Raw genomic sequence first — 26,853 nt, forward strand, 5'->3', positions numbered from 1 at the left:
GTGTTTTACACATTTTCTCTTTTCGACGAACGCACGCAAACACTCCACATGAAAGAAGTCAGTGTGACTGAACGGCGTGCTGTACAGACTTGTCGGTTTTTGTGAAACGAGGTGAAACATGCGCGTGCATAATGCGTACAGTCAACCCGCTAGGGGTTTTCTGGAATAAATAGAATAAATTCAGTCTCGATACTTTCTAAACAGCCCTCATATTTATTATTTGTGTTATTGTCTCTTTGGTTAATATATTTGATGATATAGTAATGCAGCTATGCTTTGCTCACAAGGCTCAGCTCATTATTTCCAAATATCAGTTTTTTGAAAAGTGCAATAAATGTATTTCTGCTAATTTTCAGACTGGGTATACAAAAAGATAAGGAAAATGAAAATGTGATGGCTTTGAGAGTTACATCTTTTTCAAGTGCAATGTGGAACTTAGGTAAATAGTAAATTCAATTTAAATCTTTAAATGTCAATTTTCATATCAGGCAAAAGGAGCAAATTAACCTAAGGAGCAAAGTATGATGTATGACTTTTTGTTAAAAAGTATTTTTTAACCCTTTGAGCACCATGGCCGGCTTTATTCGGTTATGAGATTTTTTGTTACTTGGTATATACTAGCTTATAATTTCAGGCATTTTGCTTTCTCCCTTTCATTAATAATATAAATGTCATCTTAATGAATGAAAGTTTATGAAAACAGAGACTAAAATAGGCACAAATTTAACTAATAAAGGCTCTTTAGATACAGATCCAAAAATCCAGGCCACGCAGAGGATTAATGTAATGCATTTATATTAAAGGTAATAAATGTTTACTATCAATGAGTAATATTTTCTTGCATTCAACTGTTTCCTTCTTTATTCTACTGAATGACATATCAAAATTCTGAATAAATATATTAATATGCCTGAATAAATATATTAGTTATAAATATTTGATTAAATACATGCCAGAAATGTTTCCCTCAATTGCATATTCAGTTCTTTTTTTTTTTTTTTTTTTTCAAATATAAACTTAAACATTTTTAACATAAAAAATCAAACACAAATACACAATACTGCATGTTAGAGATCTGTTTTTATTTGTGAAAGAAATTAATCTTAGACCATGCTGGACTTCCATGCTAAGCAGCAAAAGCTCTCATAAATTATTACATTAAAAACATAATTTTTCTCGCTCATTTATAAATATTTATAACAATATAAAAATATATTAAAAACCAAATTAGGATTCATAATCTGAATACATAAAATTTAAATAATATTAACCAAATTTTTAAAACTAATCCATAAAATGATGATCTAAATTTTCACTTAATTTAAGATTAAGTTAAAACAATTCACACTATTCACAAAATAAAAATATTCAGTGATAAAAATATATACCCTGCATGCTACCATATTTCTTCAATACTGTCATCCCATTGCAAGAGAACAAACAGCTTTTACCAAACGGAAGGAAAAAAATGCATTCAAAGAAAATTATAAATAAAATTAAATACTAACATATATCTAACAATATTTTCATTATAACAGAACTTGATTTAATAATAACAGTATTAGTCTTTTATCAATGGATATATTAGTTATTACTTCTTCCTGAACCAGTACCATAATCTCATTCTTTTGAGATGTTTGTATTTAATATCAGAAAATAATTACAATCTTAATTAGTCTTTAACATTATTTCCCTATAAAATATTGTCTCCTAAGCCACTGATAATGATGAAAATATGAAAATTTTCTTATAATGAATTAAAAAAAAAACTGGAAGCTGAGTGCAAAGTACCCCTTTGAAGATACAATCCATTTTTAGAAAAATTTGCTTGAAAAAAATTGCATCTTTAAGAATATTTCTCACATTTATAAAATATAATCCAGAATAAAATGAATTCTAGTACAGGGATATCAAATCAATTGGAACACTTAAAATTTTTAAGATGGTAAAACACGAAATTATGAATAATGGCATGGCAAGAAGTGAAGGAAAGGAATTAAGGATGTTCATCTAATAATATATTAAATATAATTGGAAGAATAAAACGCCAGTTTTTCATTCAGAAATATGTACAAAAATTTGCATTTTGAATGAGATCATGGTGGCATCAAGTCTCCCAAGCAATTTAAATGCATATATTCTTAGGTAACACTTATATCTATTGCCTATGTATAAAATATTCAGCATAGTACCATTTAATATACTTTTGAGGAAATTATATGAATCTAAAGGTTAAGGAGTATAAAATGATCACTAATATTAATTAAATGAAATACAAAAGTTATTCCCTTTGCAATTTTTTTCTTCAGAATGTTATAATAAAATATTAACAAATATTCTTATGAGACAAAAAACAATCTAAAACATTTTATCTAATAACTTTCCTCTTGAGACAAACATTTTATATATCAAATTAATGATGTAATTAATGCATCCTAGTACAAATATGTTTGTAAAATTCCAAAAATATATATTATCATTTATAGCTATATTTATTGTATTTGATATAATAATCAGATACTCAACTTTCTAAAATTTACATGTATGGCCTTTAAGGAGAATTTAATCATTATTTTTATCTCTCACAAAAAGTTTAAATAATACCTCTGTACAAAAAAATGGAAAATTTGCAAAAGATTTCATTTCAATATTTAATATATAACAGGAATTTAAAAATGTATTACACACCTTGAAGAGGTATTGTTTTTTTGCCCTGTGAAAATTAAAAGTACTGCCACTTGAAGAAAATAATTATTACAAGCTTCATGCGAAAGCAGTCTTATAAAATGAATGCACAACTGCATGATGAACATATTAAAGAAACTTAAAAATCTTCATAGAGGCATTAATTTACAATGAAATAATATTAAAATCTACTTTGTCACCTAACAGTTTACAATGATACTTTTACAGCTTGTTTTAAATGTACGATTTTATGTTCTATATCCTGAATTCCTAGGAAATTAATTCAAAAACTAACAGGTTAACTGTAATAGCTTAGCTTAAAACTGTTTTAGGCACTGAACTGAAATTTGCATATAAAATTTTGAATGAAAACAAAATAAATAAATAAATAAAAATAAAAAAATCATAATTTCAATTTTATTAAAATTTAATAATAAATTTTGAAACTTTAATGGTAAACTTTTCAAGAGTTTCACTTTAATCTGAAACTGATTGAAGTTTTTAAAAAGTAGTTTTATTTATTTTGATCATATTTGATATACAATTATATTCAAACGTTTTTAAAACCATAATAGTAAACTCTTTAAGGAATTAGATTGTAATCTGAAATTATCAGTTTAACACTTCTTAAAAACACTCTACTTATTAAGATGAAAGATATACATAAGTTTTATGTTTCATCATTTTACAATTTAATTAGCATAATACTTTTAGTTTTTAATGATAGTTATTCAAGATTTGTATTTTTATATTATTTATTATCAAAAACAAACCTCCATGTTTGACTTCAAATGCCACCACTTCATATTTATTACATGCTTTTGCTTGCTTGAGTATGTAAATATACTTACCAAAGTGGACAAAAATATTTACGTCATTCACATAAAAAAGATGAGATAAAATGATATGGCTGGTGCAACAATAAATACTTAACATTAAAAGTTGTTATAGTATGGCAGTGCACAATATAAAGCTGCAGGTGCGGACGGCATTGTGAAGCTACCAGCCTATCACAGACAAATCTTGTGAAAACTAAATTATGTGCTATCTTCATTCACCAATGAATTGCATTAGTTCTGACTAGGTTTTGAAAAATATAAACAAACACTATTTCTTTTTAATATTCTTGCACACCCAATCCAATCCTTCCTATAAAGAAAAACATTTTTAAACAATCTTAAAATACTGTTTTATATCAAAGCATACATTCCATAAAAAGAAATACATAGTTTTATATGTATATATAATATAATAACAGAGTAGGCTGAAACAATTCAAAGAATAATAACTTGAACACTTTAATTGAAAACTAAATAATAACTATGTAAACATTTTTAAAAAACACAGAAAAGCATTTCATTTTCAAATCTCTTTTGAAGATAACATCACTTCAATCACCTTCACTGGGGCTAAGGCATACCTCTGCATGTCTAATGTTATCTATAACTTTTCTCAGCAAATTCCTTGGGTTAGCATGAATTTCGTCTTGGATGTAATTTTTCAGTTTCTGTATAGAGCGACACTGATGAGTATAAACCTTATCCTTAAAACAGCCCCACAAGGGGGAAAAAATGCATGCTGCTTAAATCAGGCAAGCATACAGACAGTATGTCAATAATTTTATACATGCAATTAAATCATGATTTTAATTAAAAGATTTAAAAAAAATCACTAATTAAACATCCTTAATTTTTCTAAATGATAGGAAACATGTTAAAATCTAAACTTGATAATCTGGAAAATAAAAATATCTGTATGATAAAAGATAAATTTGAACAGGAACAAAACACCCTTAAGGTGTACCGTATCCCGTTGGTTGGCCAAGTTCAGCAGTGGAGTGGAGACCATAGCCAAAGGTACCAGTGCAGGACGACCAGCAACACTGCATGCAGCAGTATATGTGGCAGCCGTGTTCGATTTGATCATGGTGAATAGACACATAACATTTAACAAGATGCAGGAAGAGAAAAGGTTTGCACAAGGAACATTGCAGGTGACTGTGCATGGTGATTTGGAGATGACAAATGTGTATGCAAAGTGGGTGGACCTTGGACTACGCCTTGCCTGACAACATGAAGGACGCAGTCAGAGGTCAACATGTTTAATCTTCTATCGAACTGTATCCAATTGTCCATAGGTGGTGCACCACCAACACCCCCACAGACTGGTTTACAAAAGCCCTTCAGGATCTCCCAGCCAGATCGCGGAAGTGTATTGACATGGGCGGAGATTACCGTATTTGACGGCATATAAGACACACTCGCAGATAAGATGCACCCTTATTTAGAAGGCCACACACATGTAGATGTAGAAAAAGTTATGTGTGTCTAGACCTTTATCCGGGCTAAAAATAGCATTCAGTATTGAAAGTTAACTTGTGTTCTTCACGTATAAGACGCAGGTAACTTTTTTGAGATCAAATTTAAGAAAAAAAGTGTGTCTTATATGCCGTCAAATACGGTATTTATAACTAATGTATTATTAGTTTTTTGTTAATAAATTGTATTCCGCTCTGTAGCAGCATTTGTGCATTCATTTCTGTATGACCTAAATAGTTTTTGCCAGTTCATCTCTATCATAAGCTAGAGTTACAGGTGCAGCATAAGGACTAAAGGAAGATTTTATGATACCAGCATTTAATAGTTCATCTATTTGTTTTTTAATTTCACTATCATCTTTAGGAGAGGCTCTATTATCTCTTTTGAGAGGCTAAAGGTAATTCTGAAGTTAAGATTACTTTGGAGGTTCCAAATTAATACAACCCTGATCTGATTTGGGAAATCAGAATACTGTTCAGAACAGGAGAGAGTATTTGAAAATACTGGTGAAGGAATTAGGCAATGAAGAAGTTGTTAGGTGCATGACTAAACCCAATTTATCGAAGGATTTGCAAATGAAACTTCAAACCTACAGACCAACTGCTGAAGAAGGAAAAAAAAATGCAAAGGTTCCCAATAACCAAAATAAATGCAAAAGGTGCTCTACATGTCAAACAAATAAGAAAAGTAGACTGATCCAATATTCTTGCATAAAATGTGCTGAATATTTTTGTTTAGAACATGCAGTAATGATGTGTCAGAAACGTTCAAATGAAAACCAAACTTAAATTTAGAATTGAATTAAAGTATAACTGATTTATTTTGTCATTTTATATTATGTATTTTTATGTGATATCAATTATTTGTGAACAACTGCCATACTTAATTTTTTTTTTCAACTGTATTAACATGTTTGATTGTGTGTGTTTTTAAAAGGCATTTTAACCTGTGTAATAGTGATTGTAAATAATAAATAAAAACATTAAAAAATTAAAAAAAAATAAAGAAAGGTTTGGATGTAAAAGCCTGGATCAAAAAAGAATAAAAGTAGAAGATTTAAAGTAATACAGATCACCAGAAAACATGCAAAATAGAAATGTATCTGACAGATACAGTGCACCCGATGGCGCAAGTTTCAATACGCGCCCGACGGAGTGCTGAAACTTCAGAATAATTTGAATAGCGCTTTCGAAAATTATATAAAAAGTAAGCAATTTTTCTTTTATATTTTCATGTAAATGAAAGAAAAAAGATTATTAAATGTTAATTTTAATGTATATGATAGCTTAAGAAACAATATAAAAAGATACAAAAATTAGGTCGTTAGGTTTTTTTTTTCCCCTCTACAGTTAGGCTCAGCAACACAAAACCCCCGTCCTGTGAGATGATTCCTTTTGACTTCCATCTGTCCTGAGAGAACGTATTAAACAAAGGCACACCATCCTGGAAGGGTTACAGAAGTAGGGCCCAATCACACCAAATGCCTAGCACCAAATCACACTGCAACTTTTTCACTGTGCAGTGGCTTCTGATGAAACACGCATAGATTCTCTGCTGTCCAATATCTGAAGTTCTCCTCATTGATGTATCTGTTTAGATGAGAATGAATTTTCTTGGGCAATATCATGCAATCCAGGAATCGTAGCATTTCTTTTTAATAATTTGCAATAGTGTCCTGCAGAATTTCTTCCACTGATTCAAACCATGGGAAAGTATTTGACTTTTAAAAGGATAGAGCTTTGAATCCTCACACAAAATGTGTTCAATAATTTTAGGGATTAAGTGTAATCCAATGATCAGAACAACGAAAACTACACTGAAAAGCTGTATCTGCACATTATTTTTTTATGTTTCCAGTGTTCGATAGTGACCATGAGGTTTTTTTGTTGGAATGGGTGCACTAGACTTAAATTATGAGACCCAATTCATTATCATTTAGTATGTTAGAACCTTTCTGTTTTTGGGTGGTAGAGATAAGTATTCAAATTATGACTCAGTTAGTATTTAAATATTTATTTATTTACCAGTAAAATATATCTAAGTACAGGAAAGAAACTTATCATGATGATACAAATTCAAAAGTTAAAAACATAATAATTGTTGTTCCTAGCTTATAGTAACTATGGCAACTTGCTATGTGATGAATCTAACTGTTGCCACAATGGTCCCTTTCCAGTTCAGAGGACGATCTAAGAAGCTTGGTATGGTTGAACAATTTTTAAGCATCTGCCAGACTTAGTGAAAGTTGGGAACGTTTGGTTTACTCTAGAATCAGGTTCAGACTCTTTGCTGTTACTTACATGATTTTTTTCTCGAGAGTCTACTAGTATGTATGCAGGCTTTCAGTAATCTACGGATACTGTAGATTTATTGCCATTTATATCTATTGTAAAAAAAAATTCAGTCCTAGCTAATACTTTGAATGGTCTCTGGTATGGTTGCTTTAATAGTTTTCGCACAGTGTCTCGTCTAAGGAAAACATGCGAGCTTGTAATCCTTATGAATGAATATGTTGCGAAGCAGGAGATGATAAGTTGCATCTGTTGGCGAAGACTGTCAACAAATTCTTTTGCAGGAACTACATTTGAAAAAGAATTACGAAAAAATTCTCCTGGAAGTTTCAAGCAAGTTCCATAGACCATTTCAGCTGGTAAAAATTCAATATATTCTTTAATGCATGACTTCATTCCAGCAAAACTGATGGCAACACTTCACTCTATCTAACTGTTGCATGACATTTAATGGATGCTTTTAGTTATCGATGCATGTGTTCTACAATACTGTTTGAAATTGAATGAAAGGCAGTAGTTCTTGTTTTGTGAGTTCCTAGGAAAATTGCGAGTGATCTAATTAATACACTTTCGAAGTTGGTACCACGATCAGTCATCATGGTATCAGGTACTCCAAATCTAGCAATCCATCCAGAGAAAAAAGGTCTCAGCTACAGTTTCAGTAGTTTGGCTAGGCACTGGAAAAGCTTCTGGCTGAATAGTGAATCTGTCTATACAAGTTAAAATGTATGTGTAGCCTTTTGATAGTGGAAGTGGGCTGATTATATCTATACATATATGGCTGAACCTAACTTAAGGTAATGAATATGTACCAAGAGTATTTTTAGTGTGTTGATGAATTTTAGATTTTTGGCACATTAACCCTTTGATGGTTAGGGAAATGAGCAGTTTTCATTTACTTAACTCTTTCGCATCGAGAGACGACCAAATCTGTTTTCAACAAACATCGAAAATGCCCGTGTTTACGAATTTGTCTTGGAATAGTTTTCCTTTCCCCCTTTTGCGGTTTCATCCATTCATCCATTGTGCGCAGTTTCACCTTAGGGCCGGATTGCACCTGCGAACGTCAATAGCTTTCCATATTTCTCCTTTATTTGCTTCAAAAGAATGATTGACATGTCTTTTAACAACTCGCGAAACCAATGAGCCATACACTAACGTGGAGGGGAAAGAACTAGGTAGAAAATAAACGAGGCGTTGGGGCGGTTTGCCGTTGCCTGAATGAACGGGCGCTACGGGCGATTTCGATGCCAAAGAGTTAATTCACGAATAATTATGAGTAAACAGAAGTAAAAAAGTGGCAGCTGTTTTTCCCCGCCGTTCTTCCGAAAATGTCACCCTTCTCTGGTGATGCCGTAGATAGCTCGCCTCACGGTTTTAAAAATTTCTTAAAGTATTTGTAGTACATAAATAACAGTTTTTATGTACTTTAAAATAATTAATAAATGATAAATATTAAATAGTAAATTATAAATGATTATAATCAATTATATAAATAATAATAGTAAATTATAAATATAAGACAAATATTAAATTGAAAGGACTAAATAAATGCAACTAATGTAAAACTTAATGAAGCATTTAAATACTGTAATTACCTAAAAATCTTTTTATGTGCGATATACTTTAAAACTAAACTAACCAGTAAAAATAAATCGGCTAAGAGCGTCAGAACTTGAATCAATTTTACACCACTGTCGAACACTCGAAAAATCTTCCTAATCGCTTGAATCATCTTCTGAGCTTGATATACTGTGAACAAAGTCTTCATCAGACTCAAAACTTGATAAGCTTTCTGTCTCACAATCATAATCACCATCATAATTATCTAACTTTTGCTTTTGAGCCATTTTACTTTACAAACACCCTAAAAAATGCACCAAAATACGCATAAAAAGAACAAGGTAAAAAAAAAAAAAAAATATTCACCCTTAATTATGAAAAGAAATTCATGGAACCCATACTGCCATCTGTAGACAGTAAAACTAACTAAATTTCGGGAGTAGGATTCCTTTGTAACATAATCAATGCAAAATAATAATGGTGAACAAGCTCAGCTCATCAGTGCGCATTTGGGGAAAATTTCACTATGTGAATAGTGCTCGTTTCTAAGCATTTCAATCGAAATCTTGCTCTCGAGCGGAACTCGTTTGTGCTCATTATGAAGCACGATTTGATTGCGAGCTGAACTCATTCATAACCATCAAAGGGTTAAACAATTTTTGCACCAGTTCTTTATATAACTATTGAGTGATTTCCATATAAATTGAGTTTTTATTAGGTTTGTAGTTGGTTTTATTTCTGGATGAGATAAGTTGTGTAACATTTCAAAAACTTGAAATCTGAACTTTTTAGGTACATACAGTCAAATGTTGTTTGAAGATATACCTCAATAAATTGGAAGATTTGTTAAAGGGAAATTTAATTGCTTAAAAACAAGACCAGTATCAGATTTGAGAAGGGTTTTCAACTCGATAACATGTTCCTGAGCACGAGCCAATTCATCATAATCAATAACTTGAGGCAATTGAATTTCTGAAATTTTCCAAAAAGCATCTGCTACTGTATAATTACTTCCATAAACGTATCTCCAATTGGTAAAGAATTGTGATATAAATTCTAAATGATGAAATGTTGCTTTATGATGAAGTGTGTGTTGTAGAGCATAAATTAAAGGTTTGTAATCAGTGAATGCCATGAAATCTTGGCCTTCAACCATGTGCCGAAAAAATTTAATTGCTGAATATATTGCCAAAAGCTCTCTATCGTAAGTGCAGTATTTACATTTAGAAGGTGTTAAATTTCTGGAATAAAATCCTAACGGTTCAACCTTATCACCAACATGTTGTTGTAATACGGCACCAATAGCTATTTCTGAAGCATCGGTAACTAATGAAAGTTTAGCATTTTGAACAGGATGTGCTAACATGTTAGCACTGGATAATAATTGCTTGCATAAGTTGAAGGCATCTTTTGTTTTATCATCCGATGTAAGATCTGACGTGTTGTTCCTAATTTTTCCTTTAACCAAATAATAAAGACAATCTTGAGTCTCAGCTGTATTTTGTATAAAATCATAAAAGAAGCATTGCAAGAAATGGCTTAAGATCCTTTACAGTCTTAGGTAGCAGGTATTCGGATAGAGCTTTTATCTTTTCTGGTAATGGGGATATACCATCCGAAGAAACTAGAAAACCCAGGAATTGAATTTCTTTTTACCCCAAAATGCATTTAGATAAATTAACTTTAAGTCCGTAGTTCTTCTATAGTTCAAACACATTTTCTAAATCGGCTTTGTGTGTGTTTTCATTTCCCGATGCTATACATCATAGAGGTAAGCGTAACAGCAACCTAAACCTCGTAAAACTTGATCAATAAATCTCTGAAATGTTTGAGCTGCATTTTTTAACCCAAATGTCATGTTTGTGTATTCATATAATTTAATGGGAGTAATTACCACTGTCTTTTCTATATCAGATTGCCGTATTGGAATTTGATGATAATCTGTGACCAGATCTATTTTGCTGAATTTTTTTTTTTTTTTTTTTTTTTTGTTGAACACTGAGAAAAGTCATGCATATGTGGTAAAGCGTGATCAGGCAAGGTAATGGAATTCAATTTTCTGAAATCACCACAAATTTTCCAATCACCATTTTGTTTTTTGACAAAATGTATAGGAGTAGCATTAGGACTTTTCAAAGGCAGAATGATTCCTTGTTATATTAACGCTTTGAATTTCTTTTTTAAAGCTTCTAATTTTTCAAGCAATAGTCGTCTAACTTTCGAACAGATAGGAGGGCCTTTAGTTTCGATACAGTGAATGAATAATACATTATGAATAATTGAGCTTGCACTTATTGTGGGATTAAATAATTAATGAAATTTGTTTAAAATTTCACTATAAGGAGCATTGTCACAAATGAGAGTTAATCCCAAAGAAGGTCCTAGAGTAAAGTGACCACACGTCCCGATTATGGTTGAACAATCCTGCTTTTTGGAGGACTGTCCCACGTCCCGCTGATTTTTAAAAATGTCCCACTTTTAAAAAAACATCTGCATTTTTTTTATTTTAACTGTTCTGTGAAAATCTAATACCTTTTTTTTTATTAATTATTATAGTGAATATAAAGAAATAAAAAACACATAAAATGCATGCAGAGTAAACTAAATTAGGCGATATAATGAGTTAGATTTACTCAGTGGTGTTTGATCATTGTCGTTACGTCTCGTCAAGGAATATATATTGTTAACGGAGGAACAGCTAGCATTAGCTGAAGGGCTATTTGCTTTCCCCACCATAAACCACAATCAAAGTTTCAGATCAATTGATTGTACGCTGCAAATGATCAAAACATTGTACAACAAAAAATTTGCACATGCAAGGACAAAAACCGAAGCAATTATTTGAATTTTTTTTCCACCATATTCATTTTCACAGTTGCAGAAAGAATTAGATAAATGCACATTTTATGTCCATATAATATGATGCTTCCAACCACTAAGATTTAAAATTATTTCCCGCAATTGTTAGACTTTTTGATCCAGAAACAGGAATTAAAATTAGAATATTAGATTTTGTTTCAATGCCAGGTGAAACTTTTTTTTTTCCCCAATGGCAAGATTGTGAACAGTTACAGTTTTGTAACAGAGTCCATTAATCTATACTAAGGCCAGATGTGGTGGTCTCTATTATGAAGGCACCTAACAGGCGGGCCACCATTGCCTCCTTGAAATGAAAGACAGTTACAACCATGCCTTCCCCTGGATTCGAACCCAGGCGCTTCAGTATCACAGTCAGGCTCCCCTAACCACTATAGCGTCTGGGCGGCTGCCAGGTGAAACTTCATAAATAATTTTGATTCAATAAGTACTGTTTTTAAAAAGAATAATTTGAACAATAAAATTATTGCCTATTGTGAGGCAATAATTTTAACTAATTAATTAATAAGGCACTAACGCAAATTTTGGTGGAAAAGCTAGAAAAGGCATCAATAACGTTTTTACGAAACTTAACTGATCGTTTGAACCAAGAAATTATTCAAGTAAGTTGTGCAGCACACATTCTACACAATACTATTCAAACAGCATCTGACTTACTTCCAAAGGATGTTGAAAATATTATTTTGAAAATTTATTTGTATTTATATATATACGAGGGCCATCCAGGAAGTAGATTACGTTTCCGTCTGTGTCTGCTAGGGGCGGGGCTAGCGCGGCCATCTTGGGGTCAGAGCGTTGCGCAGCTCAGTCTGCATCTAGCCGTGCTAGTGAGAGGTTCGTGCTGTGCTCCGTTCAGATACTGTGACGGTTTGAAATGTCTGCGTTAATTGAAAATCCCGCGAGCTGCGAGGTGCGCTCAGTAATAAGGTTTCTGACTGCAAAAAACTGTAAACCGATAGAAATCTATCGGCAGCTTCGTGAAGTGTATGGGGACAACATTATCACTGAAGGTGGAGTGCGTCAGTGGGTCATAAGATTTCAAAATGGCCGAACCAATGTTCACGACGAAGATCGAAGTGGGAGACCCAGCATAGTGACCGCCGAACTTCTCGAAAAAGTCGATGCTAAAGTCCGTGAAAATCGAAATTTCACAATAACGGAACTTTCTTTGAGTTTTCCACAAATTTCGCGAAGTTTGTTGCACGAAATCATCAGCGAAAAGCTTGGTTACCACAAGTTTTGTGCAAGATGGATTCCAAAAATCTTGACAGAGGACCACAAAAATCAGCGAATGGCTGCAGCGTTGAACTTTTTGGACGCTTACCATAAGGATGGTGACTCTTTACTCGATCGCATCGTTACTGGTGACGAAACATGGGTGAAACATGTGAACTGTGAAACGAAATTGCAATCAATGCGTTTTGATGACGACGCACAGCTGCAAGAAGAGGTAACGAAGTGGTTGAAGGCGCAGGCGGCCGAATTTTTCGACGAAGGAATTTCCAAGCTCGTACATCGCTACGATAAATGCCTTAATTTGTATGGTGACTATGTAGAAAAGTAGTATTTGAGTGTGGCTTTCATCTGTATATAATAAAATTTGTTTCCTATACTTTGTTTATTTTTTTATTCCAAAACATAATCTACTTTCTGGATAGCCCTCGTATATATGCTGTGCGTGTCGAAAGTTTGAAAGATTTTGTGAAAGCGCAGAAATCGAATATAAAAGAATTATTGGTTACAGCAAAACATTATGGCTAGCTCTTACCAGCTGAAGAAAATATTTTAAAAATATACAAACCATTAAAATCATACTTTTTATCACAAGATAAATGTTCAAGAATATTGCAGCTGTTTTTTGAAAATGACACATCACAAATTTGTCTTTAGTTCATCCACAACCAAGCTACATTATTTCACAATGCTGTGAAAATTATTGAATTGGAACAAAATTTCAATTATGGTAGTGTCAAATGAAATCAATAATTTAAAAACAATTAATTAATAAAAATTGCGAGAATAAATTGATAACGATTACATTAAGTTATTCAAAAGGACATCACTAAGTTGGAAGAGCAAGGTGAAGAAGTCAGAAATTTTTATAATAACTGCTTGGAATATCTTGAAGAACGGACAGTTCAATTTGAGGATATTAACCCTTTTACAGGTGGTGGTAAATATCTTACCACTAAGCAATTTGTTTTCTAGCAGCATACGGAAAATTATTTACCAGCGCCCGATATCAGGAATTTTCCTCTGGAACCAGAGCTTCACATTTTCCGTAATAGGTGGTTGTAGGGGGCCACGTAAATCGCAACATTTCTGCATTCATCCAGTTTTCAAGCAAAATGGAGAGGGTAAGCACGTACTTTTTTCTTATTTTATTGTGTATTGATATATAAAAATACGTTCAAAGCTATATATTCATATATTTTGTATCTTAAAGGTTTGATAGCTAAATTGTATTAGGCATTTAAAAAATATGGCAAAATATTTTGTTTTATACATATTTGAATTTGGTGGTAAAATATTTACCACGGCACGGTTAGTGATTTTAGAGGTGGCAAATAATTTACCACTGCCTGATAGAAACACAGTTTTACTAATATGTTTTGCTTTAGAAATAGCATTTTGTTTGGCATGGTATTTGATTTCTTTGTATACCTAATACTTTTATATTAGCATTTCAGTAATTAATTATTTCTAATATTAATTATTATAAATATTATGGAAAATATTTTAGCATTTATTTAGGATTACATAAATATTTATGTATTTAGAAATTAGAATTAAAATATTACTTTAGAATGCCATAAAGGTAATATTTTGATCATTATGTTCAAGTGATTTCAAAATATAAGTAACTAATTAAATGTAATGAATATCATTTTAGGTAAACGCATTGAAGAAAAAGAAAAAAAATTAATCACCGAGGAAGCTGTAGAGCTTTATTTTGCACTGCCTTCAGATCCTGAAGATGCCGAAAAAGGACTCCCTCACGCAAGAACCGCAGGCTTTTTAGGAAATCCTAATTATGAAGGGGATCAATAAATTACCTTAGATTTGTACTGGTCTTCTGACTTTTTTTTTTTTTCAATAATCAAAAAATCTCGTCAATTATGCCAGCAAGGAGATTAAAAAAATATCCTTTCAAATTTGCATATCAATGGCAATCAAAAGGCTGCCCCTTGAAATGAGCCAGAATTTGACAAATTACAGTAAATGCGTTCTTTGATCACCCATTTAGATAAAAATTTAAGAAAAGTATTCAGACTTCAATCTATTGATGAAAAAATGGTAAAATTCAAAGGAAGGTCCACAATGAAGCAATATATTCCAGGGAAGCATGTAAAAAGAGTTTATAAGATTTGGGCTAGATCAAATGCATCAATTGGTTACCTATATCAGTCTGAAGTTTACACTGGGAAAAAGACTTGAATTTAGGTTGAGAGTAGCTCGCAGCCTAATTGGAGGCTTCTCTAGTAAAAAACGAAAACTGCAATCAAACTGGGTATCAGCGAAAAAGGAAAATGCTATTCCAAGGTGAAATCCGAACAACTAATGTTAGAACACACATGCCATTCAGAGGAGAAAGTTACAGAAGGTGCAAATATTGCAGAATAAAAGTAAATCAGAAACGTACCAAGGTGGTATGTTCAACATGACATGTACCATTCTGTGCTGTTTCGTGTTATAAATAAAAATTAAAATTAAAATCAGTAGAAGTAGTGCATTTGGTTATATGTGTATCTGTAATCAATTTTATATTATCGATTTTATATTATATGTATATTTAAATAACCAAGAATAAATAGTTTTCATCAAAAATACATGTTTATTTGTGATATTTTTGTAATTATGATTTTTTTCTTTTGCACAACTCAGTAAAATGCCATTGCTTATACCGGGCGGTGGTAAATATGTTACCACCCCTATTATAAACAACAACAGAATTCCAAAAATAGTATTTTTGGTCATAAACGAGCTACTTTTCCCTAATAGTTGCATAAAATATGAATTTGGAAAATAAATGGCCTGGGACCGATAAAGGGTTAAAAACTTTCATTGGGTGACATTTAAAAAAGGAGATTTTATGGGAATATGCGGAAATATCATTTTTAATATTATATTAGTAACTATTTTCCAAAAAATAATATTTTCGAAAATGATCTTTTTGATGAGGTGTCATTGGTAAAAAGATGCGTTACTGATGAAAAAATTAAATGTTGGTATCTGCAAATGTGGAAACAAATGAAAAAATGGATGGAGTTATTCCTTCATTTTAAACAGAATAATATTCCTTATGAATATATTTTAAAAACTGTAGAACACACACTCTTCCTTGAAGGAACAAATGCAGCAACAGAACGCATTTTTTATAGTATCAATAAAATATGGAAAATTGAAAAAAGAACACAATTGAACATTAAAACTTTAAAATCTGTATTAAGCCTAAAATATAACTTGATCAATTCATGTGAGAAATTTCATGACATTTTATTAAATGATTCGAAGCTATTGCAAAGTATTCACTCGGATAAAAAATATAACAGTGAAAAAAATCATAATTTTTTTTAAATAAAATATTAAATTAATTAAAAAACATAATATTCAAATTATGGTTTTTTACAAATATTTTTATAGTTAGCAATTGTTAATAATAAATATATTTTTGTATATTTATAGACAAGTATATGAATGTATATAATAAAATATATTTTTTTGAATTATTGGTCTGCTTTCATAACTAAATTATAATTCTCATTTCATTCCATTTATCCCACTTTGTCTCAATGAAAATGTGGTCACTTTATCCTAGGGCCTTGCATCCTTTAGAAATCACATGGGTGAGGTTATCGATCAAACCTCGATTTTTAATATCCACCAAAATTCCAAATTTATTTAAAAAATCTGCCCCAATGATAGGTTAGGATACGTCCACAATAATGGAATGCCAGGGAAATCGTCTTCTTAAACCAAGATCGAGTTTGAGGCTTTTTGTGCCATATCTACATATTTTTGAACTACTGGCAGGATATAAAGTCAAATCTTGAACCGTCTTACAATTTGTAAATTTTTTAGGAATGCAACTAACTGCAGCACTGCTATCAATAAAGAACCAAAAACCGGTACTTTTTATCCAAAATGAAAAAACAGCAGTGCACTTGACTACCAACCGCTGCCACTAATATGGAGGCGTCTGAAAGTTTTCCTGCCATTTGCATGGAAAATGCATTTTTTAGCTCTTTGAGCAAAACAGCTATGATACCAGCACAAATCGTGAGTTTGTGATTTAACATAATGACGTTGACCTCTTGATTTGCTAGGATTTCTCTTTCTGCTTTCACTATGTTGCCAAAATTTGCTACGGGATGCATCACAACTTACAATGGCTGTTTCAGGAGGGTAACCAGATATCTCATTAACTTTATCAGCTATTTTAGACAAATAATCTATTGTATCGCTGCATACTGATAATATCTTTTGAACTGAAATTGGGAGTCTTCGAAGCCAAATGGATTTTAATACTTCCTCACTTACGTTACCGGCTGATAAATTACGCATTTCAAATAAAAGTTGTGACAGTGTTTTATCTCTCAACTGTAATTCTTGTAAAAGTATACGCATTTTAGAGTTTTTGAATGAGAAAATTGCTCTAAAATTCTTGCTTTCAGTTACATGTTAGTTGCTTGAATATTACGCACAATATCAGCTACATATGCCAGAACTTTTGCATCCAATGCAGGTATAAGTCAGTGAAACCTTGTTTGATCTGAAGTGATACCAGATAAAATTAAAATTTGATTCTAATTGCATAAACTATAATTCTGGGTTATTTTCCCAAAATGAAGGTGCAAAGAAAGTAATACAAGAGAGTTCGATAGTTTGAGTTTCACTATTATGCGGCATTTAATTTAAAAAAAAAAAAAAAAAAAACTTTAACTTACTGAACAGAATTAAATATAAAGCAACGAACAAAAGTTAAGCAATTAAAAATTGTAAGATAAATTATTGATCTCACTTTGTTAAGAACTCGTGATCATCAAAGGTATTAACTGGTTTCTATTTTGCCATTGGACATCATTCATGATGTCTTCAAATATCCAGGTCAACAAATTTGGGAGGTAGAGATAAATATTTAAATTATGACTGAATTATTATTTAAATATTTACTTATTTCCCAGTTAAATATATCTAAGCACAGGAAAGAAACTTATCATGATGATACAAACTCAAAAGTCAAAAATATAATAATTGTTGTTCAGAGCTTATTGTCACTATGGCGACTCGTTATTATGCAATGAATCTAATTGTTGCCACATATTCTTTCCAGTGTCAAAATGTTGGCGACAGTAACAGAATCCTTGCTTTTGAAGAATGTTTCTAGAGCAAATGCTTGATACTATTCCAACCAACGCTGGTTGATGACAGAAGACTTTTTTTTATTCAGTGATTAATATTTCATAATGAAGCCACCTACAAAGTATACAACTACACTACTTACCTAATATAATGCCACCTACAAAGATGATGGTATACTGCAAAATTTATACTGTCTAACTGTTTTTGCCTCATGATGGAGACAAAAAAATAAAGCCAAATATTTTATATTCTAATTATATTTCAATACACCGTTTACTGAATTATAATTAGAATATAAAATGTCTGAAAAAAAAAAACTTCGGCATTATTTCTGATGAAATGGAATGCTTTCTTTACCCCAAAATAAATTGATACAACAGAAAAATAATAATGTAAAATTTTATGAAGAATGAAGCTAAATAATTAGAATAGAAAAGCAGAAATATGGATCATAGTAAAAATTATTATATTCATAAAAAGTTGCAAAAAAGGAGGTAAATTGTTGCTTATTTAAAAGCACAACATATTGTTACAAATTTGGTATTTAAAAAGCTAATGTTAATTCAGTTATAAACTAAATAGTTTTATTTCTCATGCAGTGCAGCGCGTGACGAATATTAAAAGAAAGCTAAGTCGGAAAATTGAAAATACAAGAGCGCGTGCATTAAATTAAATAAATATCTCTTTTTGATTTCGAGAAAGTACTGGAAAATTCTAGCGCGTGATTTTTAAAATCTTATAAAAGTAGGAAAACATCTCAGTTTGTAGTAGTTGCTTAGTTTGTTGTTGTTTAGAAAACTGTTCTTGTTGATCGTAGCGAATTCACGGATTAGCGTTCTTTAGCTGTTTTGAATTACGTTCTATTGGACATTTGAGTAGTTAAAAGGAAACTACTGTGAGATATTGTAATACTGCATGATAATTTGAGAAAATTTAAGCATTTTTGTTGTGATAATAATAAATTTTTGTTCATTTTTCATTGGACTTGTGCATTCATTTCATAACGAACCCGTACGCACGCAACAATTTTTGGTGTCAGGAGTGGGATTTGAATGCCAATAACAAGAGCGATGGAAGAGCAGTTAAGGCAGTTGATATCAGCCTTTGCCTCGTTTAAAGAAGAAATGAAAGAAGAGATGAAATCTAGCCAAGGAAAGATGGAAGGGGCCGTCAACTCCGTTAAGGAAGAAATGAAATTGGGCCAGGAATCCATTAAGGACGAAATGAAAGCTGTTCAAGCTGGTCAAGAAGAAATGAAAAGAGAAATTACTTGCATAATAGAAAATAAACTTGAAGCTATGGAAGGCAGAATTAACACAGTTGAAAATAAAGTTGGAAAAATTGAAGAAAACGTTTCTTCCGTAAAAGATCAAATTGAAGAAAGAGTTTCTTCGGTGAAAGAAGAAATAGAAGAAGAGTTTCTTCTGTAAAAGAACATATAGAAGGAAGAGTTTGTGCCGTCCAACACCAAATCGAACAACAAATTGATGATAGGGTTTCTGCAGTAGCCAAAGAAGTGGATATTTTAAAGAAATTCGTAGCGACGGCAGAGAACAATAGTGATGGTTTTAAATTTTTACCCATGCCTGCTCGTCCCTCTCTGAAGTTATCCACTTATGATGGGAAGACCTCCTGGCAAGTGTATAAAACACAATTTTCTATAGTGGCGGGTGCGAATGGATGGGATTCCCAAACTAAGGCCTATCATCTCGCCGCTTCGCTGAGAGCAGACACAGCGGATATCCTGCAGACGCTTCCTGAAAACCAAAGACTTGACTTCGAAGCTCTATCCGGCGCATTGGAGCTGCGCTTTGGCGAGAAATGTTTAAAAGACTACAGCAGGCTTTAATTAAAATCCCATCAACAGAAGCCCACCGAATCACTCCAGGAACTCGCCACGGATGTTGAAAGGCTGTCCCACCTCGCCTTTACGGAGTGCCCGAGAGAAACGAGGGAAATCCTGTCGCTGCAATATTTCGTCGATGGCATCCGGGACCCTGAACAGAAAGCACTGCGAATGGCGGATGTTAAAGATTTGAAAAGCGCTTTAGTGTCATCCATGAAATTCGAGGCAGCCCAGCAAGCCACTCGTCGAGACCGCCACCCAGTTAGAGCTGCTCAAGTCCAGGAGCCAGGGGATTAAGTCACCGCTCGTCTAGACGATTTAAGTAGACAACTGAACGCCTTGAGACGGAATATTGGTGAGAAGAAACTGACCGTTAAGTGCTGGAACTGCGGTGCTGAAGGACACATATGATGAAATTGCAAAACACTCCGAGGTACAGAAAATAAAACAGATGATTTTACCAGACAAGTAAGTGGCTTGAGACGGAACAGAAGTGAAAAGAAACCAGTTCTAAAGTGCTGGAGCTGCAGTGTTGAAGGCCACGTGCGAAAGAACGGCAGAACTCCCCAGAGCACGGAAAATAAGATAGACGAGTTGAACAGACAATTAAATGCCATCGGACGAAAAAGGATTGACACAAAACCAAAATGCTGGAACTGTGGAACTGAAGGCCACGTACGAAGGAACTGCAGAACACCCCGAAGCACGGAAATTGAGACCATTTCCCAGCAACAACGGAGGAAACAAATGAAAGACCATATCGAGGAACGGAGGTTGCCAGATAATGAAAAACCTTGCTTTAAAGCACTCAAGATTTCTAGAGTAAGTGGCAACAGTAACGGACTGTCCATCAATGGAAATATCGATGGAGTTTCTTGCAATATGATCATTGACACAGGAGCTAATGTTACCATCATTAGGAAAGATGTAGCTGAACAGTTTAAAGATAAACTTATTTGCACGCCATCCTGTGTTACCCTTCAGACTGCGTATGGTGACAAGATCGAGATAGCTGGGAAGTTGAACGTTAACATCACGTTTGGAAGTGCCGCTTACCATTACACGGCCTATGTGGCGGATATTACAGATACATGCATACTCGAATTGGACCTTTTAAGGAAATACAATTTTTCCTTAGACTTCAAAAACAACAAACTGCTTTCAGCATCTGATGGCATGACTATCCATCCTCAAAAGGGATCCTCACCTGAAAATGCTGACGCCTTGTCCGAAAGACCCAGCTCAGGTAGCTGCCGAAATCGTGCTAGGGCCAAAAAGAAACGCAAGACTACCAGCTATTCTCCATCTCAGATGCTCTTCGGTCGAGACCTTCGTCTGCCTTGTGACCGCCTGTTTGATCGCCGTATGGATGCTCCTTCATCGCCTGAGGAACACATCCAAGATGTCCAGGCCCGTTTTGAAGTAATGCACCATTCCGCACGAAAGCAAGTGAACTTGGCGACGGAGAAGGTGAAAACCACATACAACACGAGAGATACTGGACATAAATTCAAACAAGGAGACAAGGTGTGGTTGTGGAATCCGATTCAACGAAGAGAACTCAGTTCTAAATTACAGTCACCTTCGGATCGTCCATATACAGTCCTGAAGAGACTGAATGACGTCATGATCCGTAAGTCTTCAAACTCTAAACCTAAAGTCGTTTATTACGACATGTTAGCTCACTACAATGGCCATAGTTCGTAATGTAAATAATTGTAAATAGTATAAGACCATGGTTCATTTTGTTTTTAAATGTGTATTTGATTTGATTTGTATTTAGTATTTGATAGCATTTGATTTGTTTTATGTATTGCATTTATTGTTCATGTTGTTTATTATTGTAATGTAATGCTTATTAATGCATTTATGTCACAGTTGTAAGTTTAGCTTCCTGTCCAGGGATTGTACTGCCCGGGACGTGCAGTCCTTGGGAAGGGGGCAGTGTTACGAATTTGGTATTTAAAAAGCTAATGTTAGTTCAATTATAAATTAAATAGTTTTATTTCTCGCCCAGGGCAGCGCGTGACGAATATTAAAAGAAAGCTAAGCCGGAAAATTGAAAATACAAGAGCGCGTGCATTAAATTAAATAAATATCTCTTTTTGATTTCGAGAAAGTACTAGAAAATTCTAGCGCGTGATTTTTAAAATCTTATAAAAGTAGGAAAACATCTCAGTTTGTAGTAGTTGCTTAGTTTGTTGTTGTTTAGAAAACTGCTCTTGTTGATTGTAGCGAATTCGCGGATTGGCATTCTTTAGCTGTTTTGAATTACGTTCTATTGGACATTTGAGTAGTTAAAAGGAAACTACTGTGAGATATTGTAATACTGCATGATAATTTGAGAAAATTTAAGAATTTTTGTTGTGATAATAATAAATTTTTGTTCCTTTTTCATCAGACTTGTGCATTCATTTCATAACGAACCCGTATGCACGCATTAATATTATATGGTTCATACAACAAAGTTATAGGTAAAAACATATAAAATAGGATCACTTGTGAATCTAACCTTTTCCTAATTTTTTTTCATTTATATTTTTATGGATTCACTTCATTACTTTTACAACTAATTATTATTAGAGTTTTTCTTTTATTTATCTGTTCATAATTTATGATATAATATATACAAATTTAAAGTTACCTTCAACAAATGAGAAGAATGAATTAATGAAGTTGGCAAATGGCAATAGTTATTGTTGTACAAAATCTTGTCACTAAAATGGTTAAAACAAATTTAAGACTCTGAAACAAACCTTTAAAGCTTCGCCAGTCAGTGCAGAACAAGCCTGTATTTGCCAAGAACGATCACGAATGGCAGGTAAATTTAATCCATCTGCTAATTCACTGGCAGGAGCAGCATTGAATAAATCTTGTTTGTTAGCAAAAACAAGCAATGGAACACCGGCTAACTTTTCTTCAGCCAACAGTTCTGCTAATTCCTAAAAATGAAATCTCATTAAAAAATTAAAACATGCTTCATTTTTAAGACTGAAATCAATACACTTTACAATCTGATGTTAGTGCAAAATTGTAGTATTATAATGCATATAATTAAACAAACAAAATACAATGTAAGAAATTACTAAACCTGTCATTTATTGATAGGCTTAGGTATACAGGATAATCATCAACATTGTTATGTAAAAAGTCATATTAATTTTTTTTACAGTAACAACAAAAGTTAACACTGTTTGTGACAAAGTTACTTTTATGCTTTAAATAATTCTCAAAATAATCTAAAATTCGTTAACTGGTAGAGTTTGAAGGTCTATGTGAAGTGGTTGGTATTTGAAATATATTAAATACTTCTAAATACTGATGAAAACAAGATTAAGTTATCAGCACACAAAACGTTTTAAAAATACATCCAATAACTTTTTGTATAAAAATATTAGTTCAATGAATCTTTCAAATCTATAAAATTCAGATGATATTATAAAGGTCAAGATAAAATAAATGGTTTCTGACTTACCACACCTGTTTCCTCAAATCGTTTCCTATCAGCACTGTCAATAACATATATCTGGTAAAAAGAAAATATATTATTAAGCATAACATAATTGTAAAAACATACAAATTTAAAACATTAAGAAATACAAATAACATATAGTCATTTCAAAGCATGTGATTAGAATATTGTGCTTTTGCAATAAAACTGAAATCACTGCTGTCCACTGTTTCTTGCAACTTATTCATAAGAAAGTTTTATAAAAATATCATTGTCAGTTCAAATAAAACATAGTTTCCACTTTTTTCTTTTAAGAAAACATTAATTGTAGTTATACTGTAAAATTTAGGTTGCCAGTGTCATTTTACGGTGGAATAAATGGCAGCTACAACAATTTTGAGTTAAACCAAGTCTGATTGGATATTTCCAGAAACAAGAAAATTTTATACTTTATAATTATCTGTAGCCACCTCCCCCCCCCAAAAAAAAGTCACCAACTTGCTGGCAATTAATTTTTTACCAAGCTAATCTGTGAAGCCCAATAGCCATTTTTTAAATAGCTGTGCAAAGAATTCTATAAAATAGTAATGAATTAATACAGATTTTTTAAAAAGGCAGGAGATAAACATTAATCTCTTTCAAGAAATCCTTATGTAATTTTTTTCATTTTTACATTACTGTTCTCATTACATATACAGTGATCTGTTTACAATAGTACTTTTCTACTACCAGGATCAGATTTAGAAATCTGTGTATATATGAATAAGTGTATATGTGTGTAGGTACACATATATATATATATGCATATACAAACACATACAAACATACATTTCTGAATCCTGTCCCCCAATAAATAACAGAAAAGTACCAAAAAAGCATTAGAGAACTGCATTTAATTTAGCATTGCACACACTGTTGTTATCCCCTATTATACAGCAATCTGTTTCTGCTTTACAACTTCGGCATTACTTCTGATGAAATGGAATGCTTTCTTTTTCGTCAGCTGGCAAACTCCACAGTCTCATCACAATTTGTTACCAAGGGGAAAAAATACACTCAGAAAAAGAACCATTAAATTTGAAAGGTGGAAATTTACATGTACTGAAATGCACATCTGTTGCAAGCATACCTGGGTTGCCACATAAATACACTTTGATGATGTCATGGGTTGCCACATAATTGTTTTCATGACACTACATATTGCCTTATAAATGCTTTTTGTGGATAATCAGAAAGAATCAAAAATTTATTAGCAAAGATGAATTTGAAAGAACCTCAAAACAAAGTATCTGGAGACTGACTGTAAAGTGTTCAATAACATAATAGTATGAAATGTAGAATAATAATAAAAAAAAAAATACAATTTAACAGAGTAGCTAGAAATAATATTAGTACATTCATTCACACATGCTTTCCATTCAAGTATTCCTTTCCTTCCCTTGAAACTCTACACAAACCACATAATACCCCTCTCTTGATTTTCAGGCTATGGAATACGTGACAAAAAAATGCATGAAAAATAAACATCTTACATTAATTTATTAAAGTAAATTATAATTCAAAATGCTTCAAATTGTAATATTTGAACAAAAAATTCTAGCGACAAATCATGGATGTCAATGTTTACAATGGATTTCGTTGCATATTTTAATAACAGCTTCTGCAATTTATAGCACACCTTTATTGCTACAAACTGACCACAAACCAATTTCATAAAACAGATAAAAAGGGGGAAGCATGAGAGAGAGAAAGAAAAAAGAAACTGCAGCAATGTCACAAGCCAATTAGGCACTCAAATGATAATTCAAAGTTGTCATAAAACTTTAAGCAGAAAGAAAACAAGTTGGGGGGGGGGGAAGGATAAAACTTTTTGGTACTTACATACTATCACAACCACCTTGGTGCAATTTGGCAATTTTTTACAGATGAAAATGTAAATGTTACTTAGCATGTGCAAACTTGTGGTTTTCGTGCCTTTTATTTCTAGAAAGATTCCCAAACTAATGATATTATAGTAAGTTTGGTAAACATTATGAACATAAGAAAAGAAAACTTACTTTAGCAATTTAAAATGTAAGTTTGAATTATTAAATAAGGATTATGTCCTACATTAAAAAAAATAAAACACTTACATTCTTTAAATTTTTCTGTAATTTTTTTTTTGGGGGGGGGGGTGTTATTCTTCTCCTGAAGTACACAACAATCTATTTTCACTTGAAAAAAAATCATACAATTGCAGAGACTCAGCTTTGTGCAATCTTCGGCAACAGCGACTATCTAAAAAAAATGCTACTTGTCGTTGTTTTCTTTAAAAAATTTCAGCAAAATTCTTTATTGCTGCTAAAATTTTACTGTAGTTTCTTCCATTGCTGGCACATTCCATTATCTCATACTTTGAAATTAAGGCAAAAAATATCAGGATTTATGTATAAAAACCATTGTAACTTGGAATGCAACAAAACAGAACGCATACAAAAATGGCAGCCTTGCTTGACTGAAATGATTGCTATAAGCATGGTTGCCAGAAGAATGGTTATGTACATTGCTGCTGCAGTTTGACACTTTCTGAAAATTTGGCTACTTCTACTAAGATGGTTGCAATAGTATGCAAGTACCAACTTTTTTGTTTAGGCATCATGAGACACTTCTCTGATGATGTATTAAATTACATAACTTTTAAACATATTTTATAAATTCATAAAAGTTCAGAAGTTGAGAACAAAATAAAGTAACATAAAAAAAAAAGAAAACCTTTAATACACACAACCTTAAACTATTATGAGACTTGTACCTTCCTTATTAAGAAAACATTAAAAATTTCTCAACACTTTATTTCAACAATAAAACAAATCTGTTTTTGATTGCATGGAACTGCAAAATACATGAAGGCTATCTGAACTATGACTAATATGCGTCTGTAGAGAATTTTACACAGAATACTGGCTTGTACTTATGTTATACACACGGAAAATCATGAAAACAACACCCATGAAGCTAACCCATTAACCAGAACTTGAATCAAAATACCAGTGTTCAGCAATTTTAACCACACAACCACTGGTGATAAAAAGTTGGTTGGATCAACATTCCTGCAAAATATTGCTCTTTTATCAAAATACACTTAAATCTATCTAAATTTAGACAAATAAAATGACTAACAAAAATTACTGTTAAATACAGGAAGCAATGACACTCATCTTTAAACCTCATTTTCAGCATCAAAATTAAGAAGTTAAGAAGAAGTCTCATCCATATCAAGTATCCTTTAAGTACATACTTACACACTGCAAAGTCTTAGTTGCTTTAAAAGAGATTATTTTCACATATATTTTTATTTAATCCATCACTGCTTTTGAGAACTGGATGATTTCACATCCACTTTGTGTTCATTATAAATTTCTTCAATAATTTAAAAGTCACTAATTTCAGTGGTACTTGTTGGCTATATGGTACCCATCA

General features: G+C 32.3%; 1 protein-coding gene across 2 annotated transcripts in view; it reads right to left on the bottom strand.

Annotated features, from left to right (window-relative positions):
• Nucleotides 1-983: 983 nt before the first annotated feature.
• The window catches only part of LOC118200689 (ADP-ribosylation factor-like protein 3), a 41,610-nt gene continuing 15,740 nt past the window's right edge, over nucleotides 984-26,853 (bottom strand). For both annotated transcript variants that reach the window (XM_085820616.1, XM_035372645.2), the window contains 3 exons: nucleotides 23,419-23,469; nucleotides 22,700-22,885; nucleotides 984-3,834 (listed from right to left, as the gene is read on the bottom strand). In XM_085820616.1, coding sequence (XP_085676742.1) covers nucleotides 3,793-3,834; nucleotides 22,700-22,885; nucleotides 23,419-23,469 — 279 coding nt within the window. In that variant the 3' untranslated portion in view covers nucleotides 984-3,792. The remainder of the gene's footprint in view (nucleotides 3,835-22,699; nucleotides 22,886-23,418; nucleotides 23,470-26,853) is intronic.

This window comes from Stegodyphus dumicola, chromosome 7 (assembly GCF_044657685.1).
Source record: "Stegodyphus dumicola isolate Sdum_Otavi_A_Nest chromosome 7, ASM4465768v1".
Classification (NCBI taxonomy): domain Eukaryota; kingdom Metazoa; phylum Arthropoda; class Arachnida; order Araneae; family Eresidae; genus Stegodyphus; species Stegodyphus dumicola.